This window comes from Microtus oregoni, unplaced genomic scaffold (genome assembly GCF_018167655.1).
Source record: "Microtus oregoni isolate MIOR12 unplaced genomic scaffold, Mior012 000029F_ref0000214, whole genome shotgun sequence".
NCBI lineage: Eukaryota > Metazoa > Chordata > Mammalia > Rodentia > Cricetidae > Microtus > Microtus oregoni.
In genome coordinates, this window is record NW_024543088.1 from 15518452 (window position 1) to 15539309 (window position 20858).

At 46.4% G+C, this 20858-nt stretch overlaps 1 protein-coding gene across 2 annotated transcripts; it reads right to left on the reverse strand.

Annotated features, from left to right (window-relative positions):
• Nucleotides 1-16491: 16491 nt before the first annotated feature.
• On the reverse strand, nucleotides 16492-20694 carry Clec4g (C-type lectin domain family 4 member G). Of its 2 annotated transcripts, none has more exons than XM_041678273.1 (10): nucleotides 20640-20694; nucleotides 20233-20343; nucleotides 19491-19544; nucleotides 19257-19319; nucleotides 19050-19154; nucleotides 18456-18545; nucleotides 18123-18271; nucleotides 17903-18018; nucleotides 17108-17285; nucleotides 16492-16700 (listed from the first exon to the last, which is right to left on the reverse strand). In XM_041678273.1, the coding sequence occupies exons 1-9, from the start codon at nucleotides 20692-20694 to the stop codon at nucleotides 17147-17149; spliced, it is 882 nt and encodes a 293-aa protein (XP_041534207.1). In that variant the 3' UTR covers nucleotides 16492-16700; nucleotides 17108-17146. The 2 variants fall into 2 exon arrangements, with proteins under 2 accessions (XP_041534207.1, XP_041534206.1); XM_041678272.1 differs by having other exon boundaries at nucleotides 16492-16705.
• Between the last annotated feature and the right edge of the window lie 164 nt (nucleotides 20695-20858).

Sequence of the window (20858 nt, forward strand, 5' to 3'; positions counted from 1 at the left end):
TTGATACTTGTTTTATTATCAGCTTGAATCATCATGGAAACAAAGCTCTGGGCATGTCTGTGAGAAATTTTCTAGATTAAGAGCTGAGGTGGGAAGGCCTGTCCTAAGTGTGGGTGCCACCATTCAGAAGCTGGGAACTCTGAAACTGAAGAAAAAGGAGAGAGTGATTGGCACACCAGGGTCCATCTCTCTACTTTCTGACAGTGGATACAGTGTGACAGCCAGCTCGTCCTGCTGTGGGAACTTTCACACCTTGAGGACAGTACTCCAAACTGTGAGCCACTTTGAACCCTCCCCTCCTCAGGTTGCTCTTGTCAGGATCTTGTTGTAGCAATAACTAAGGAAGACACAGACACAATTCACAGATGTCTCCACAACATTCATTCAACACAACAGACCCACAGTGCACTTCCACACGTACACACGTAGCATGTTCACATAGACACAGCACACACACATAACACGGAAGAAGCACACAATCGTGCACAACCATGGGCAATTATAGCACTATGGTAGTTTGTTGCAGCCAAACCGATGCAGTGTACTGGCAGACACACACACATAATGCATACACAGATAAACACACATGCTTTATGTGTGCACACACAAACATATGCACGAAACTCAGAGGTATGCAGACAGAACACATTCTATCACCTCCACAGATGCACAAGCAAGGACAAGCACTCACTCAAATGTGTGTGCTCTCGGCTGGCTGCAGCACTATTTTGGAGGAGAAAGTTTTGATGGGTTTTTGGCTCCATTCCACTCTTACCCCTGCTTGTAGGCTTCATTTTCCCCCTCTTCCTCATCCCCCCTCGTTTCCAATCACCCTAAAGCTCCTCTGACTTCCTGCATTCCTGTCTTCAGCCCAACCTACCTCTTGAGACATACTCTGTGTGTGTGTGTGTGTGTGTGTGTGTGTGTGTGTGTGCATGCTAGTGACTCTGGAGGTCAGAGAAGGACATCGTGTCCTCTGGAACTGGAGGTACGGTAGTTGTGAGCACACACACAGAAACACACTAACACATGAGTTACAGGCACTTGTGAGCACACACACACACATGTGAGTGTGTGGTGGGGAAATCCCGGCAGCAGGAACCTGGGGCAACTGCCACATTGTATCCACTGTCAGGGCAGAGAGGGAGTATGGCTGACTGGTGCTCAGTTCACTTTCTCCTTTTTATTCCATTCAGACAGATGCACAGAAGTTATATTATTCAAAGCATTTTACATGCACACAGATGTGTACTTTATGAATTTGTTCTATGGATTTTTCCCTTAAGAGTGTTTTTTAAAAGATAGTCTCTCACCCAGCCTGGCAGTGGTGGTGCAAGCCTTTAATCCTAGTACCCTGGAGTCAGAGGATCTCCAGAGCAAGTTTCAGGACTGGCTCCATACATAGCTACTGAGAAACCCTGTCATGACCCCCCCCACCACACACACACACAACAAGGAGAGATTTCACCCAGCCCAGGCTGGCCTTCAAAATTCTAATCCTTCTGCTTCCATCTCCTTAGTGTGAGGTGTGGGCTGTCATGTTTGGTTTCTGTGGTGCTGGGGATAGAATCCAGGGCTTTGCGAACTCTGGGACAGCACTTTACCAACTGAGCCACATCCCCAGGCTTTTAAAAGGCTTTGATGAGTGTATATTAATTCTATGTGATAATGTGGCATTTCCATACATGTATGTATGTATTTTGATCATAGTCATCCCGAGGACCTCTCGTCTCCCCTGCTCCCTTTCACCTTCTTCTTCCAGACAAACCCCCTTCTGTCTACTTTCACTCCTTTTCTGGTGACCCAGTAACTTTCACTGGGGTTCCCACAGGAGCATTAATGAGGGTTATTTCCAGGACTGTGGGCATCTTACCAATGGCTATATCACTACAGAAAGTGGTTCCCCTCCGTGGAGCAACCTCACTGCCCATGGAGCAGGGCCTCATCAGCTCTTCTCCTAGCAAGTCATCGGCCTACTAATCCTTAGAGAATGTGGACAGGTCTTCTTGCAGGTAAGCTAGCACTCACAGGCTCCAGGGAGGAGGAAGGAGGGTACTTTTTGGGTTTTGGGGGAGGTAAATGCTATTGTTATACTCATTGGGTGAATATGAGAAAAGAACCCCAAAGAGGCAAAGCCATGAGTCCAAGCTCACAGTCAGCAGCCAGCACAGGTTCCCAATGCCCAACTTTCTCCAGCTTCTGTGAATCCATTCATCAAAGACGTCAGTGCCAGGGCTCCCGAGTGTCAAGAGTCTGGGCCTTGTGGGGGACAGAGGGATGAGTTTGATGAGGGAAGGGGCTCCCAAAAGCTTGAGGAGAGTAGTCAGTCCCCCACTTGGAAACCCCCTGGGAGCTTCCCCAGGTGCTTCAGCCTTCCCGGGAAGAAGAAACTGGGCTGCAGGGGGATTTCCTGGAATGGGGACGATGGAGCTAAGACTAGAAAGGTCGTACTGCCCTATCCCAAGGCCTTGTTCTGGGAGAGTGGTGTGATGGCCCATGCAGGAAGCTCCATCGGGCTTCCAAGGGCGCCAGGATGCACTAACTCAGCCCCAGAGAAGGTGGTCATGTGGTCCTCGGGGGACTGCTGTGGGGTCGCTGTCTGCACAGGGATGGGGTAACTGACCCGGCTCTCCCTCCCGACCTTCCAGAGCCTCTCTACCCTCAATCAGAAATGCTGGCAAACAGAGTCAACGTTTCTAGAAGTTTCCGTTTGCAACCTTAGCCCATAAGCACATCATTTCTAGTAATCTTCACCCCCTGCTTGTAATACAAATTTTATGTGTTAAATACAGTTTTAAAAAAATTACCAAGAATGAAACCCACAAACAAAATTTCTTCCAGTTGTGAATCACGTAACCCAAACTTATTAATACACAAAACAACACCCTAGGAAATCTCCCCGACACTGCAAGTCTCAGCAGCCTGCTTGTTGTAGGGCTCCCGACTCCCTTCCCAGCTGGAACTACAGCTGGCTCCCGTGCCCACCAGGTGCTTACGAGATTCTGGGGATCCAAACTCAGATTCTCTGACTTGAACAGCTGGGCCATCTCCCCTCCTTCGCACCCCCCCACCCCGGGGCCATCCTTTTTTAAAAATGGGCACCCGAAGTTTCTGTTTTCATCATGCTGTTTTCACCTTCTGCTCCCCGAAAACCATTCTTTCTACCCCCACTAGAGCTGGTTCTGTTGCTTCTCCTCCCTTCTCTTGTCTCCTGTCTCACTGCCCACTTCGTACCCTACTGCTCGCTCTTTTTCTAGTTTATGAATCGTGTGTCCTATTACGCTCTCCCATTCCTGGAGACCTCCTCCCCTCTCCTGTGGTTTCCATTCTTGTTTCAGGCCCTGTACCCACACTCAGCCTGGCTTATACGTGTACGTATAAACATGGTAGGCTGGGACCTTAGACAGACACATTGGACAGAACACGCAGTATTTGTCTAAGTCTGGTTCACCTTATTGACACTTTCCGGGTCCATCCATTTTTCTGCGAACTTCAGGATTTTATATTTCCTTACAGCTGAGCACATTCCCGTTGTGTATATGTATCACATTTTCAGTTTCCGTTCATCTGTTGAATGACATCTCAGCCAAGTGAGAAAAGACTACCAACGACATTGCGGGCAAAAGCGTCAGCTGCTGAATCTGACGATCTGAATTACGTGGTAGGAGAAAAGTGATTTGTGCGAGTTCTCCTCTGACTTCCACAAGCACACTATGGCATGTGCTTCCCTGTTACTAAATAAATAAACAAATAAATGTAATTAAGAAACTTAAAGAGTTCTGACAACAAACACTTGCTAGGATGGGGGAAAATGTGATCTAGTTCAGCCATTGTGAAAAGCAATGTGGAGGTGTCTCAAAAACTTCAAATTAGATCTGTGTGCTCTTTAGATTTTTGTCAGTGCTTCACAAGCCAGAGTCACTTGGGAGGAGGGAACCTCAGTTGACGAATTACCTCTAGATTGGCTTGTGGGCATGTCTGTGTGGCATTTTTCTTGATTTCTGATTGATGTAGGAGGGTCCAGCCTTAGAGGGAAGTGGGCCTGGAAGGTTTAAGGAAGGCACCTGAACCTGGGCCTGAGAGCAAGCCAGGGAGCAGCATTCTTTCGTGGTTCCTGCCTCGGCTCCTACTTGAGTAGAGCCCCTCATGGGTCAACTGTGATCAGAATGTGTAAGTCAAACAAATACTCCTGTCCCCAACTTGCTTTTGGTAAGCATTTTAAAAACCACAACAATAGATATCAAAAGAGGACAGAGACTGACATCAGAACGTGGGATCTTGCTGCAATTGGCTCTGACCATGGTGTTCTTCTGAGAGAATTGTGGAAGTACTCTGAACTTTGGGCTGGAAATGCCATCGCGTGCTGAGAATTTAAAGGGTTTGCTGTTGGAGATGGGAAGATGAGAATGCTGAGAAAAATGCAGACGAGGGAGGTCTGGTAGTGACGTTTTAGAAGAACATTTGCCAATCTTCAAAGACTTTATCTGGGTTGTCTGTGTGATACTTTGAATTAAGAACCTATGGTTTCTGGTTAGCTGGGGTGGAGTCAGTGGTGACAAGAGACCAGAGACACTGAAATGAAACCTTTGCTTTACTTTGATGCTGGTTAGCGAGGGCTGAAAAAATCATCTGTAACTAATAAGAGATCAGCATCATTGAGGTGAAGTCTTTGGGGAGTATTTCTTCAGGGTCAGCACACAGAAGCTGTGGTCCAGACAGGGCCAGGGCTGTCTCTCAGACAGCTGAACTTGGTAATGTGTAAGCATCACGTATGTATGTTGGCTTTGGTGGTAGAAAAGCAGTCATGAAGAGTCATGGAGGTGGCTGGAGCTTGGCACTGCGAGGAGCCAGAAAGGCCACTGGGTCAGGCGCCACCCCAGCATATTGGAACTGTCGGAACTGTGGGATAGATCAGCAGGACAGTGGCAGGTGGGGAGTAGAGTTTGCCTGAGCCTACAAGACAAGCTGTGGAGATTGCAGACGGTAGAACTGGAAAGGTGGGGCAATCAAAGTCCTGTGGAGCCCAGATGATCACGATTACCAAACACTCTGGTCACTGACCCTCTTTGTTTTGTTTTGTTTTTTTTTAATTTATCATGTATACAACATTCTGCCTCCATGCCATGCCAGAAGAGGGCACCAGATCTCATTACAGATGGTTGTGGGCCACCATGTGGTTGCTGGGAATTGAACTCAGGACCTCTGGAAGAGCAGCCAATGCTCTTAAACCACTGAGCCATCTCTCCAGCCCCACTGACCCTCTTTGATCATAGTGTAACTGTTACCTGGTTCTTCCTTCTTGGGCTAAGACAGTAATTAATCTAGTTTGGACTTTACACGGTCTCACAGTTAAGAATCCTTGGGTTTTAAAGGAGACTGTGGACTTTTTTTTTTTGTTTTTGTTTTTGTTTTTCGAGACAGGGTTTCTCTGTGGTTTTGGAGCCTGTCCTGGAACTAGCTCTCGTAGACCAGGCTGGTCTCGAACTCACAGAGATCCGCCTGCCTCTGCCTCCCAAGTGCTAGGATTAAAGGCGTGCGCCACCACCACCCGGCTGAGACTGTGGACTTTTAAAGTGTTGGAAAAAATGTAAATACAGTGGGACTTTTAAAGTTATATTAATTTTTATGTTGTGATAGTAACATGAAATCTTGGGAACAATCAAGAAAGAAAAGGTTATGGTTTAACAGTGTTATGTCTGTGTGTCAGGTTGACAAGAGGTCAGTTGTGCTGGTTAGCTTCTGTCCACTTGACAATCTAGAGTCACCTGGGAAGAGGGGACCTCAGTTGATGAATTGCCTCTATCAGGTCGGCCTTGGGCACATTTGTGTGGCATTTTCTTGTTTTTTTTATTAATACGAGAGGGCACAACATATTGTGGGTGGTGCCACCACTGGGCATCTGGCCTTGGGAGGTATAAATAGGTAGCTGAGCATGAACCTGAGAGCAAACTAGTAAGCACGTTCCTTCATAGTGCCGGCCTTTGCTCATGCTGGGGCTCATGCCTTACTTACTTTAATGGTCAACAGATTCTGCAAGCCAAATGAACTCCTTCTTTCTCAAGTTGCTTTTGCTAATCACAACACTAGAAAACAAACTTGAACAAGCTATCATAGGGTCCAGTGAAACCACTCCTGGACATGTACCCAGAAGACGTTGTGTCCTACTAGAGGGATGATGTTTATTCAAGTTAATGGCTGCTCTATTCACACAAGCAGGGAGGTAACCTACTACGTGCCCTTAACACCTTTTTCTCTCTCTCTAGGGGGCTGTGGTTGCAGCATGGTGGTACACACTCATAACCCCTGCACTGCACGGGCAGAGGCAGGCAGGACATTTGTGGCTTTGAAGGCAGTCTGAACTACGTAGTATGAGGCCATCCTGGGGCTTAGATAAGACCCTGTCTTGTAGAAATAAAAAGGCAAAAAGAAGAAAACCAGAACCGCAGAAGGAATTGCATTCTACAAAAACACATACAATCAAACACATGTTACCACCACTTCCTGTCTCTCTCCATTATCTGCCCCAACTTCGGGTTTCACTTCCTGCCTTTCTTCTGGGCTTCAAACTAAACAACTCCCCCTGGGCTGCAGAATCACCGAAACTCTGAGGAAAAGAAAACCCCTCCTGGAACACCCAGGGTGCCGTGCTCTGCTGGAGGGAGGGCCTGTTTGCCCTCCTTCATTTCTTCTTTTACTCCCATAGCATTGTTCTTCCGGCTGACCTGGTAGCTCAGCAGATGAAGGGGCTTGCCACGAAGCCTGATCAATGACCTGAGCTTGGTCCTTGGATCCTATACAGTGGAAGGGGAGAATGGACCCCAGAGAGTTGTCCTATGACCTCCCAAGGTGTGCCCCCCCCCAGGATAAATAAATAATAAAAGGACCATCTGTGTGATCACAGGTTTGGAACTGTTGATCTCTGGGGCCTGATGACCTCAGAGGTGCGTGTGTCACTGAAGATGTCTTCCTCTCCCCTGGAATTTGACAATTGTTGGGGAATATTATTTTAAGGTGTATTACTTTTATTTATGCTGCCTTTGATTAACTGTGAAGCTGTGATTCTTTGCCAAGCTAAGGCCTGTCAATAGTCAATCATGGATCAGAGGGTCCCTCATAGAGCCCTATAACTCCCTGCTGAATTATCGACTATTGTCTGCTGTGTGAATTTTACCCTTTTGGCTATTTTGAGGGGCCCACCACTTAACTCCCAAATCAATCACATACAGAGGCTTATTCTTAGTTATGAATGCCTGGCCTTAGCTTGGCTTGTTTCTTGCCAGCTTTTCTTATCTTAAATTATCCCATCTATCTTTTGCCGTTTGGCTTTTATCTTTCTTACTTTTGTCTATCTAACTTTATTTCTTTCTCTGTGGTTTTCTGGGTAGCTGGGTGACTGGCCCTGATGTCCTCATCTTCTTGTTCTCTCATTGCTCCCCTTTCTTTCTTTTTCCAGATTTCTCCTATTTATACTCTCTGCCTGCCAGCCCCGCCTATCCTTGCTCCTATTGGCCATTCAACTCTTTATTAGGTTCATCAGGTGTTTTAGACAGATGGTCCTGGATAAACTCAGCAGATCACACAAAATAAAACAAAAGCTATGCATGGGGGAAAGGGACTTGTGAGGAGGAGAGGAGGTTAAAGAAGCTTAAGGAATTCAGAGAGGTGACAGTAACCAAAACACACAGTGTACATGTTTGAAACTGTCAAAGAACAAAATCAATCTTTTATTATTTATTTATCCTGGGGGGGCACACCTTGGGAGGTCAGAGGACAACTCTCTGGAGTCCGTTCTCCCCTTCCACTGTATAGGATCCAAGGACCAAGCTCAGGTCATTAATCAGGCTTGGTGGCAATCCCCTTCATCTGCTGAGCTACCAGGTCAGCCAGAAGAACAATGCTATGGGAGTAAAAGAAGAAATGAAGGAGGGCAAACAGGCCCTCCCTCCAACAGGGTGTGGGCACCCTGGGTGTTCCAGGAGGGGTTTTCTTTACCTCAGAGTTTCAGTGATTCTGCAGCCCAGGGGGAGTTGTTTAGTTTGAAGCCCAGAAGAAAGGCAGGAAGTGAAACCCGAAGTTGAGGCAGATAATGGAGAGAGACAGGAAGCGGTGGTAACATGTGTTTGATTGTATTTTTTTTTTTGAGACAGGGTTTCTCTGTGGTTTTGGAGCCTGTCCTGGAACTAGATCTTGTAGACCAGGCTGGTCTCAAACTCACAGAGATCCGCCTGCCTCTGCCTCCCAAGTGTTGGGATTAAAGGCGTGCGCCACCACTGCCTGGCTTGTATGTGTTTTTGTAGGATGCAATTCCTTCTGTGGTTTTGGTTTTCTTCTTTTTGCCTTTTTATTTCTACAAGACAGGGTCTTATCTAAGCCCCAGGATGGCCTCATACTACGTAGTTCAGACTGCCTTCAAAGCCACAAATGTCCTGCCTGCCTCTGCCCGTGCAGTGCAGGGGTTATGAGTGTGTACCACCATGCTGCAACCACAGCCCCCTAGAAAGAGAGCAAAAGATGTTAAGGACACTTAGTAGGTAACCTATACACAAGCAAGTCATGGTCGTGTGTACCTCTAACACCGGTAATGGGGAGCAGAGACAGGTGGATCCTAGGGGTTGTCTGGCCAGTCAATTTGAATTGGTGATCTCTAGGTTTAATGAGAGACGGTCTCAGAAAACAAGGTTGAGTGTAATTTAGGGAGACAACCTATATGGAGCTCGGATCTCCACACACCTTCACAGGTAGGTGCATCCCCTCATTGAGTCTTGCTACCTATTGAATTTGGGTATCACAGAGTATCTACAGGGGTCAGGAATCACTTGAATGGGTCACAACAAAGGCTCTGGAATAGAACTTTGAACAGATTGTGAGAAACATGTATTTTTTGTTTGTTTGTTTGGTTTTTCTATCAAAGGTAATTAGATAGGCAAAGGCCCATATTTTCTGAACCTCTCCCTTCTTCTTTGCTTTGATTAGCCAGTCATGTCAGATGGTAAAGTCAGCTTCCCACTAATAGAGTCAGATAGTCTTACTATCTATATTAGTGAGAAAAGACAGAGACCACTTGGCCAAGTATGTTGCTGGATAGCTTGCTCCTTTTTTAAAAAGAGAAATCGCTTTGGCAAATTACTTCCTCTTTGTGTGTTTCTTTATGAGATGTTGGGATTATTCTTTTCTAGCAACTTTGGTCTTGCTCATGATTTCAGATCCATCCACAACAGGGTTCTGATCCCTTCCACTGGGGAAGGTGCCACCCCTGTTGTGGTCTCCAGGATCTTGGGTGAACGACATTCAGAGTAAGAGGGGGTGAATGAGAAGCGTCGCTGACACAAAGCGAATGTGGGGTTCTGACCCACAGCTCTTTGGGTGTCCCTGGTGACTTCTGATTGCTAAGAAACATCTAACGTAGGCCACCCCCATGTGGGGATTTACTGGAGATAGATGAAGCACTTGAAATCAGAGTACAGAAAACCTTCTGTTGTGGGAAGCTGAAACTCGGATGGTTATCAGAGCCCAAGAAACCTCGCTTTAGGGAAGCTGAATCTCTGATAGCTCAATTCTCACAAAGCCAGATGCGAAATAACCTAGGTAAAAAGTTCTCTTAAGGAGACAGATTTCTGTAGACAGAGGGGAAGCCAAATCCTCCAGCCTGGCAAGAGGCTCCCCTATGTCTGGCGTCTCCCTATCTCAGCCGTGCCGTGCTCAGGTAGGGTAAAATGGTGCCGAGGTCACTGTGTTCTTCCTCTATTTCTTTGCTTTACTTTTTTTTTTGGGTCCACATTCCTAGGCCACATGTGCTGTTTTATCCTAAGTCAGTGAACTATGGAATGATCTTTCTGTACCATGTGAATATGTATTCCTCTCATTAATTAATAATAAAAGCCGTTTGACCAATAGCCAGGCAGGATAAGGCTAGGTGGAACAAACAAACTGAGAACTCAGATGAGAAAGGGCGGAATCAAGGGAGATGCCAGCCAGTTACCTAACAAGCAGGATGTGTAGAAAATGAGGTAACAAGCCTTGAGCCATGTGGCAAAACATAGATAGAAATAAGGTCTAATTTAAATGTAAGAGTTTGCTAGTAGGGGCTGGAGAGATGGCTTGGAGGTTAAGAGCGCTGACTGCTCTTCCAGAGGTCCTGAGTTCAATTCCCAGCAACCACATGGTGGTTTATAGTCATCTATAATGAGATCTGGTGCCCTCTTCTGGCATGCAGGCATACATGGAAAAATGTTGTATACATAATTAATAAATAAATTAATTAATTAAAAAAGAGTTAGCTAGTAATAAGCCTGAGGTGTTGGTCAAGCATTAATAATAAGTATAAGCCTCTGGGTGATTATTTAGAAGTGGCTGTGGGATGGGGTGGGACAGAGAAACCTCTGTTTACATGGTGCTTCTTTTACCTTTTAAATTTTTAAAAAAGATTTATTGATTTATTATGTATACAGTGTTCTGCCTGCATGCATACCTGCCAGAAGAGGGCACCAGATCTCATCACAGATGGGTGTGAGCCATCATATGGTTGCTGGGAATTGAACCCAGGACCTCTGGAAGAGCAGTCATCACTCTTAACCTCCGAGCCATCTCTTTAGCCTGCTTCTATTATTTTTTATATTTATTTATTTAATTATTTATTTTTTAAGAAAAGAGGTAGCTGTCTGCCTTGAATCTGTGAGATGTGTGGATCTCACAGGGAGGCGGACCCTAGAGGATGGGCTCATTTTTTTTTATTTATTAGATTAAAAAAAATACCAATCCAAGTTCCCATTCCCTTCCCTCCTCCCATTCCCTCCACATGCCCTCCTACCCCACCCCCATCTAATCCTCAGAGAGGGTAAGGCACATTGCCTTGTGGAAGATCTAAGGCTCTCTCTACTATATCTAGGCTGAACAAGGTATACATCCAAAGAGAATAGGATCCCCAAAAGCCAGTACATGCAGTAGAGATAAATCCTGGTGCCACTACCAGTGGCCCCTCAGTCTGCCCCAGTCATGCAACTGTCAAACACATTCAGAGGAACTAGTTGGTCCTATGCTTGTTACTTCCTAGTCCAGCTGGAGTTGGTGAGCTCCCATTAGCTCAGGCAAACTGTTTCAGTGGGCGAAAACCCATCATGATCTTTACCTTCTTGCTCATATTCTCATTCCTTTGACTTTTCAATTGGACTTTGGGAGCTCAGTCCAGTGCACTGATATGGGTCTCTGCCTCTGCCTCCATCAGTTGCTGGATGAAGGCTCTATGGTGATATTTAAGATAGTCATCAGTCTGACTACAGGGCAAGTAAAGATCGGGCCCCCCTCTCCTCTATTGCCCAGGGTCCTAGATGGGGGTCATCCTTTCGGATTTCTGGGAATTTCTTGAGAGCCAGGTTTCTGCTAACTCTATAATGGCTCCCTCAATTAAGATATCTCTCTCCTTGTTCTCATCTCTGTCCTTCTATCTCAATCATCCCATTCCCTCAAGTTCTCCTCTTCCTCCTCCTCTCCCTTCCTCTTCTCTTCCTACCCTCCCCAGTCCCCCCATGCTCCCAACCCTGCCAGTCAATCCTGTCCATTTCCAATTTCCAGGTGGGTCTATAGATACATTTTTCTTTGGGTTTACTTTATTACTTAGTTTCTCTAGGATCGTGAGCTATAGGCTCAATGTCCTTTGTTTATAGCTAGTATCCACTAATGAGTGAGTACATACCATGTTCATCTTTTTGGGTCTGGGTTACTTCACTCAGGATGGTGTCTTCTAATTGGGATGGGCTCATTTTATCAGTGAGCAGAACTCATTGTAAGCAAAAAGTAACTGTGCTGTTTTGTCATCACCTTGGCTAGTGGCCTCACTAAGATGGAGACAGTCATACTGCTGGGCCTCCATTGTGGTTAGTGCCATCATCAAGCTGTGAAAACCGTGTGACTTCACCACCACCTTGGTTAATGTATCACATGTTATAAATCAAAATCACGTCATTCATGAAGCTTCCCCTTCCCATTGAGCTCTCAGGGAACCAATGCACCCTTCAAATTTCTGGTATCATGGGGATCCACTCATGTGCTCTAATATTTTCCCATTTTTTTCTATTTTGTTTATTATATTTCTGGTTCATAGTTGTACCTTAGAAATGAGAGACTCAGAGGAGACACCAGCATGAGCTGTATTTCCAAGGGATATGGTCAATGTATTTTTATATCAGATTACGGAGGCAACGCCAGACTTCACGGTGGGTTTTACAGATTGTTTTGCATGGTGTATTTACTGGTTTCTTGGTGGGGGTGGGATGGGGCGTATGAGCTTTCTTAGCCCTGTACCTCCACCACTAGCCAGCTACTAAAGGGAACTGACATTTGAGATAGCTACAGTCGGGATGCTCATGGGAATTCGCAACAGCCCAGAGAGAAGTTGGGAAGGCACCAAGGTCTAACCAGGAGCCAGATGATAGACTGCCAAGTGCAAGCCAAGCTGCTGCCAGTGGGTGACTACAACAGCTGGAGGCGAAGAAGTATCAGCCAGCTTGGGCTAGAGGCTAGAGATGCTGGCTGTGCTGGGTCTCTAGGCCTGGTTTATCTCATTGAGATATAATATTCCTTTCTCCTTTTTTTTTTTTTGAGATAAGACTTCCCTGTGTAACATCCCTGGCTGTTCTGAAACTTTCTTTGTAGCCCACATCCCTGGCTGTTCTGAAACTTTCTTTGTAGCCCAGGCTAGCCTCAAACTCACGAAGATCCGCCTGCCTCTGCCTCCCGAGTGCTGGGATTAAAGGCGTGCGCCACCACCGCTCAGCACAGTTTTCCCTTCTTGAGACTCCTTTTCCCCATGCATGTTGTCTGCTTCTGTTTCTGCCCCATTGAGCCCTGGTTCTCTGGCTTCTGTTTTTACTTTCCAGTTATACTTATATGGACAAGCTAAGGAAAGAACAAGCTAATGCCTACCCTTTTGTAAGTTCTTTTTTAAAGTTTTTATTTATTTGTATTTTATGTATGAGTGTTCTGCATGTTTTCATAAATGGTTGTGAGCCACCATATGGTTGTTGGGAATTGAACTCAGGACCTCTGGAAAGCAGTCAATGCTCTTAACTGCTGAGCCATCACTTCAGCCCTTCTAAGTTCTTTTAGCTCCTACCGGAAATTTTTTTTAAACATTTAAAAAATTAATTTATTTTTATCTTATGTGCATTGGTGTTTGCCCACATGTATGTCTGTATGAGGCTGTCAGATCCCTTGGAACAGGAGTTACAGACAAGTGTGAGCTGCCATGTGGGTGCTAGGGAATTGAACCTGGGTCCTCTAGAAGAGCAGCCAGTGATCTTAATTGCTGAACCACCTCTTCAGTCCCTCCTGCCATAGTTTTAACAGGGCTTTCTTACTGAAGTCTTCTGGATGCTGCAAACATCAGTTTGATGATGTTTTGCTGTGTATCTGATGTTTCTGTCTTATGTTCATTCAAAACCAAAGACTGTAAAGTAGGTCGCTTTATACTGTGTAAAGACTGTCTGTGTTTTCTATAATGTTTACCTGAAAGCACACAAATCCCCTAGTTTAACAGTATGTATAAGGTAATGCTATTACATTATATCATAAGTATGTAGTTCAGGTTCAACTTGGTTTTATTAAGCTGGCATTGTATAGCACTGCCTTCTGAGCTGAACAACTACCATTTTCTTTTCTTTTTTTATTGATATTTATTGAGCTCTATATCTTTCTCTCTCCCGTCCCTGCTTCTCCTCTCCCCCTTCAACCCTTCCCCAAGTTCCCCATGCTCCCAATTTACTCAGGAGATCTTGTCTTTTTTCTACTTTCTACTTCCCATGTACATTAGATCTATGTAAGTTTCTCTTAGTGTCCTCGTTGTTCTCTGGAATTGTGGTTTGTAGGCTGGCTTTCTTTGCTTTATGTTTAAAAACCACCTATGAGTGAGTACATGTGATAATTGTCTTTCTGTGTCTGGGTTACCTCACTCAAAATAATGTTTTCTACCTCCATTCATTTTCCCGCAAAGTTCAAGATGTCGTTATTTTTTTCTGCTGTGTAGTACTCCATTGTGTAAATGTACCACAGTTTTTCTTATCCATTTTTTGGTCGAGGGGCATTTAGGTTGTTTCCAGGTTCTGGCTATGACAAACAAAGCTCCTGTGAACACAGTTAAGCACATGTCCTTGTGGCACGATTGAGCATCCTTTGGATATATACCCAAAAGTGGTATTACTGGGTCTTGAGGAAGGTTGTTTCCTAATTTTCTGAGAAATTGCCACACTGACATCCAAAGGGGCTGTACCAGCTTGCATTCCCACCTGCAATGCACAAGTGTTCCCTTTCCCCCACAACCTCTCCAGCATAAGTTGTCATCAGTGTTTTTGATCTTGGCCATTCTTACAGGTGTAAGATGGAATCTCAGAACAAATGCCATTTTCATCATGTCTACTGTACTTGCTTACAAAAGATCATCACAGCTTCTTGACTATTGCTGTTCCTTCATGGATGTGAGGGGGCAGGCGGGGTCACTGGACTCCCATCTGGGTATCCAGTCACTCCTACTAGCCAGTTGTCTGTAACTGTGCCCTAACTGCACTTGTCCCATTGTTCTTGGGGAGCACTAGAGGACATAAGCTGGGGAGGGATAGGGAGAGAGGGCTCCACCTATGTAGCTGTGGGAAAGCCAGCATCCATGCTGGGTTACTTTCCAGAGAGGCTACTTTTGGGTTACCTCTTAATCTGTCAGTATCCCCTCACCCATGCTGATGAATAAGCCCAGTAAACTCATTGGTTCCCAAAAGTAAGTTCAGTAAACTTATTGGTTCTCCATGGTGGACTTTGGTGACTAAAACTTTGTCATTGGGATGTTATAAGGAAGGGGTGGACATTGTTTAGTTATGCCCCTCCCAAGTTCTCACAACAGATGGTAAATTTGTTGCTGTTACTATGACTTATGTTATTAAAAAACTAGAAAATTTATCTGAGTTACGAAGGTCTGAGTAAGTTATTTAAGGTTTGTTAAAGATGAGACATAGACACGATATGCGTGATATTAAAATTTCTAAGGTTAAAGTTCATATGTACTAAATTTTTTGGTATCAAAGTTCAATATATTGAACCATGCTCAAAGCAATGGAGATAAAAGTGCTTGGTTTTTGCGTAAGCTTTACCTCAATGTTACACAGTGATGAAAAGTACCTGCTGGCTGTTAAAGACCCATACTAGAAGGCCACATTGATGTGACTAGAAGGATGAAAAGGGAGAGTATTGCTCTCCTTACCCTCCAAAGTCAGCTAGGTCCAAGGGGACTGTAGGGTATCCCTTAAAATGTTCTGTAGATCTTGTTCATGGAGGCCATGGAGATCCAACTCAGTGGCTCCAAACAGTTTATAAAGAGGTTCAGCACAGAGAAAATCATGCTTCCAAGGCAGCTCTGACTTAGCCTCCCATAGATGGAACAGATGGTAAAATGGAGTCTAAATGACTCTGGAGGACAAGATCCTTCACTGCTTGACAGAACCCCCCCCCCAAAAAAAAAACAGTTAATTTTGGCCAACTACATAGTCTTAAACACCTGCCAGGAAAGAACAGAGACCGAAATGACTTGTGTTTCTGTTACGGTCCAAGAGGTGCTACTCCCCAGACATTAGACTTAAATTCATGTGAAGTGTTACTTAGACAGCTGTATATTACTAATGGCTTCCTTCTTAATAAGGAAAATGCTGCCCAGATATAAGAGACTTCAGACCTTGGCTCAATTTAACACTGCAGGGTCTATCCAGAACCCAGACAGTCAGGTCCACTTATTGGTTTAATCTAAAAACCAAATAACACTCAAATTTCTCCGCTCTCCCTCTCTGGAAGCCATCTGAGAGGGAGCTCACACCGTGAAGCTAGTCTCTGCAACAGCTATCACGGCGTCTGAAAGCAGACCTGAGGTTCAGCACTCTGGAGACCAGTCTTCGAGGCCTAAGGAACATAATAGTGGCCAAACAGATGGAGGGAGAAACTTGTGAGCCTATCAAACTATTTCAATGGACTTTGATTTGAACATTGAAAAAGTTATCTCTGTTGTGGTTTCTTCTGGATCCTTGTCTCAGACTATTTTTCAGGGTTTCTCGGTGTAGCCGTGGCTGTCCTGGAACTCAGAGATCTGCTTGTGTCTGCCTCCTGAGTACTGGGATTAAAGGCGTGTGCCACCCCTACCTGGCCCTGTCTCAGACTCTCAAGGCTAGGAATTTTTGTCTTCACTTCTCCTTCATATTTCTGTCCAGGCACCAGACAGGGACCTCCTTTGCTCCCTATACCTGAATGTTATACAAAGAAACCACCAATACACTTTGGAGTCTTTTAGACAGGCCCATGGGAGGGGCCTTCTGACTACTATGCCCAATGACCCCTTCCAGCTGGAAAAAAGAACAGACCAGCCATCGCCCCGATTCCATAATGATAGTTAAGGTTACCTCTTCAAAAATGGGGGGGGGGATGATTAAAAATTGTATAATGCAGAGATGAGAATTGTGAGAACCCCTTTTAATATCGAAGGTAGTCAGTTTGATAAAGGCCCATATTTTCTGAAGCTCCCCCTTCCTTTTGTGCTAATTCGTCAACCACGCCAGTGTGTAAAGCTGAGATTCCACCAATGGGGATGAGATGAGGTCATCACTTACATCAGGGATGAAAGACACAGACCATCGCGGCCAAGTGTGCTGCTTGCAACCCCAGTTTGGGTTCTGGCACGCCTTTCCTGGGAAAATAAATTACTTAACTTTGCATGTTCCTTGTGGGATACTGAGATCACTCTTTTCCAACACAGACCCAGGGCCTTGATTCATCCCTCAAACATTTGTTGGTGCTCCTTTTCTCTGTGGAGATAGCTCCAAGTCAGAGGGAAGGGACAGAACAGCTCTGACACTGTGTCTAGGAAGGCAGGTTGGGGGGGGGGGGTGTCAGATGACCAGGGCTTTAGAGCAGTGATTTCAAAACTGACAAAAGTCAGATTAGCTGGGAGGTTTAGGGTATTTTGTGAGTCAGAGCTGGGGTCTCCAAAACATGTACTGGTCAGGCTGAGTGGCTCTTAGTAATGGTGCAATAGAAAAAAAAATCTTGGTAGTGGGCTCAAGAAACATGCGCCATGCTTCTGATTTACCCTGAGGCAATGGACATGGCACTGGGACACTGGGCTGGATCAGCAGCTGCTCCTCTTCTCGCAGATCCAGCCGTCCTTCTCATTGCTACATGGTGCGTCATTCCACAGCCCCGAGTGTAGCATCATGACACAGTCCTCACGTCCTCTGGAATCGTTGGGCTCTCCAGAGTTCCAGTGACTGCGGTGGTTCAGTGGGGAGTGTTACTGGGAATCTGGGCTGGCGATAGACCTAGGGTCCAGCCTCCCTCCCTGCCTTGTTGCTTGACTCTGGCATAGACACCCTGAATGTCTAATTTGAGTTTATATTACAGTGAGCATTTGTAAGGGCTCAGAATTGAACTCTTAGCCAATTCCAGGGTTTAGCTTTTCCACTCTTAAAAGGTTAGTTCAGGGACTGTGGAGATCGCTCAGTGGAAAAGAATCCTTGTTGTATAAACATAAGGACTTGAGCTCAAACCCCAAACAGTTACATAAAAATCCAGCTATGGCTGTGCATGTGTTTGTAACCTTGGCAGGGCGGGGTTTTCTGGCTGTCAGTCAACCTAGATCCAGGTTCACTGAGAGACCCTGTCTCAGTGGGATAAAGCAAGGAATGGTAGAACAGACTATCTAGAGTTCTCCCCTAGCTTTTCATGAGCATGCGTGGGTTTGCAAGCTCCCCATGCACCATATACACACTCGCCAAAGCACCAGCAACAATGCTCTCCTAGGAATTAGTCTTTAGACATATCCCAAAGCATTTTTCCTAGGGTCTAACTTTACCCTTCTGAATCTCTCTTGGAGCCGTCTCCTTACCTGAAGGTGAGTGAGACTCCATCTACCCACTGGTAGCCTTGAATCTTGCCGAGGTGGCGAACTGTCCTCAGACCCAACCAGTAGCCTCGGCCCCGCGTGCGCTGACTCAGGAAGCTCTGGAAGGGAGTAGAGATGTCATCTGGCCAAGTCTGCTTGACATCCCGGGCCGCACCAGCTCAGGTGAACTCTGATTCTCCTCTGCCAAGTGCTAGCAGCATACCTGCTCATCCAGGTCTTTGACAATCACCAAGTGGGCACCGTGGACTGAACAGAAGCTCTGTGCTGTGTTCCATATAGCCTGAGTCTCAGAGAAATAGTAGCAGGATCCTTGGAAGTGTAGCCATGATGTGGGGCACTTCTCACAGGATTCTGTTGGGTGGTGAGGGTCAGAGAGACGGATTGTTATCGAATGAGGCCATTGGAATGCCATGGAGGGTGTTGTATACCAGAGACACAAGGTTTAGGTCAAAAGGCACATCTGGTAGAAAGAGAAGCCTTGAGAACCCCAGGCAGGGCCCACTCCTTCCCATCCTTAGTCTTCTCTCTGGCTCACTGTTTTGTTGCTTGACAGCCTCCAATGCCTGGAAGAGCTCACTGCGGATGTCTTCACGATCTCTGGCTGCTTTAGCCAAACTCTGGGTCACTACAGGGCCAGAACGGTGGACAATTAGAGCGGGAGTTGGATTGGGACTTATGTACAGGTCAAGATCTATGTCCAGTGCCAGTTCATGGTTACTATCAGGGTCAAGAATAACTTCAGTCTGGGCGTGGTGGTTTCAGCTACTTCTGAAGGCTGAGACAGAGGAGATTGCAAGTTCAAGGCTAAATTGGGCTACAGAGTTTAAGTTCATCCCGGGCAACTTAGTGAGACCCTGTCTCAAAATAAAATATAAAATATGTGTTGGTGATAATTTTGGTATTAGAACACCTGCCTAGAATCGCCCAGTGAGGGGCTGGGGGAATGGTTCAAAGGCAGAAGAACACTTGCTTAGGGTCACACAGTGAAGAAAGCCTGCCTATTATGTGAAGCCCTAGGTTGCGTCACCAGGGATCTGAGGGTCTAGGACTGTACTGCCAAGAAGGGGCGTGGCTATGGTTAGAGGCGAAGGTCAGGGGTCAGGGGGTCGTGTTCAGCTTCAGCTCTCACCACGCTCTTGCAGTTCTTTAAGGGCGCTCTCCTGCTCCATCAGCTTTGTCTGTGTGTTCTTAAACTCAGCGAGTGTGGTTTGCAACTGCGCTTTCATCCCGGAGCCTATGTGGGGATGGAGCGACCTTTTGGGACCTGCCAGTGTCACCCACCTGTCCCATTTCCCAGCCCCACAGCTCTCAAGCCTCCACCAGGCCCGTTTCTTACAGCAGTTCCCGCAGGCACCGACATCTTCTTTCAGGGCACTCAGCATCATCTTTTGCTCTGAGGCTGGAATGAATTCCCCCCCAACACACTAGGTCAGGGGACACCCTTCTCCAATCCAGGTTCCCCCCATTTCCAGGGGTCTCTGCTAATTCACTACCCAATTTCGGAATTCCTGGCAGTCCCACCTCCTACCGCCAGGGGACGCAGACGCCCTGCTCTGCAATTCGCACGCACCGTTTGTCTTTAGCTGGTCCTGGTGGCTGAGCAGCGCCCTGCGCTCGCTGGAGGCTGCAGAGAGAAGCAAGCAGAAGTTGGGAACCTTCCGCTTTCCTAGAGTGTGTGAGTACCTGTGTTTGGTATCCACGGAGGCACAATCCAGGAATACAGCACTCGGGCACGGATAGGAGACATGCATAGTGCATACATACAGCGCCAAACAGACACATGTTTGGTTTACTCTAAAGGTTCTTAACCTTCCTAATGTTTCGACCCTTTAATATTTAATAACCACCTCATGTTGTGGTGACCCTCCAACCATAACATTATTTTCTTTGCTACTTCATCATTATAATTTCGCTACTGTTCTGAACCATAATGTAAGCATATGATTTTTGATGATCTTTGGGAACACCAAAGGGTTGTGACTCACAGGTTGAGAACCTCTGGTTTATACTTACTGACGTCCAGGATGCCATCTGGTGCGCCACAGAGGGAACAAGTTTGTGCCTTCCCTGCCAGGTGGCATACAACTTGTTCCGCGTTAAAGGATCATTGTCGTGGGCTGGAGAGATCGTTCAGAGGGTTAGAGCGAGCTGCTCTTCCTGAGAACCCCTCAGCACCCACATGCGACAGCTCACGACTGCCTGTAACTCCAGCTCTAGGGAAGTTGATGTCGTCTGGCATCTGTGGGCACTTGCACACGCGTGTCACACCCTCACGCAGGCACATACAGGTACACATCAAGAGAATCACTCACCCTTGGACAACAGGGTGCTCAGGATGAGAGTCCATAGCACTGTGGCCACCAGGGAAGCCAAGACCAGAAAGGAAAGCCTTTGTTTGTAGTACTCCCAGCGTCCCAACTGCCCTAGGAGAACACCGATGGATTCTTGATTCTTCCAGGTTGGGTTAGAATTCTATGCCAATGTAGCTGGGTCTATGACTGGAATAACACCTGTCCCCTAACTGGGCTTCCTGGGGAAGACTCAAGGGTTGCCCTACCCAGCCCTTTGGGTCCCGGGGAATCCTCCACACCCAGGCTCTACTCTTCCCCACACCCAGGGTGCAGGCACTGCCATTCTGCAGTCCTGTCCGTACATTGGTGGCCCCTCCCCTTGACATTAGGACCCACGGAGGAAGATGAGGTGATCCCTTCACTCATACCTCTGGGGACCTCCTCGATGGCGCTACCCAGCTTGCTGTATCCACCAGCGTCCATGATGGTGGTAGGATCCAGCCCGGGACAGAGATATAAATTTAGGTCCCCACCCTAGTCCCATCCTATCTCTTTTCCTTCCTTCCTTTTCATTTCCATGGCCTCAATTCCTTAGGAACCCAGCCAACGGCCGGTCACAGTGCTGGGCAAGGCTGGGGCTGGGAGGG

What these genes read in the sequence shown, in the direction of transcription:
- Clec4g (XM_041678273.1), bottom strand. Translation starts at nt 20,694, where the DNA reads ATGGACGCTGGTGGATACAGCAAGCTGGGTAGCGCCATCGAGGAGGTC. An exon ending in GGACCAGCTAAAGACAAACG is followed by an intron (nt 19,320 to 19,490) that starts GTGCGTGCGAAT and finishes AATTCATTCCAG; the next exon opens with CCTCAGAGCAAAAGATGATG. An exon ending in CGGTGCCTGCGGGAACTGCT is followed by an intron (nt 19,155 to 19,256) that starts GTAAGAAACGGG and finishes ATCCCCACATAG; the next exon opens with GCTCCGGGATGAAAGCGCAG.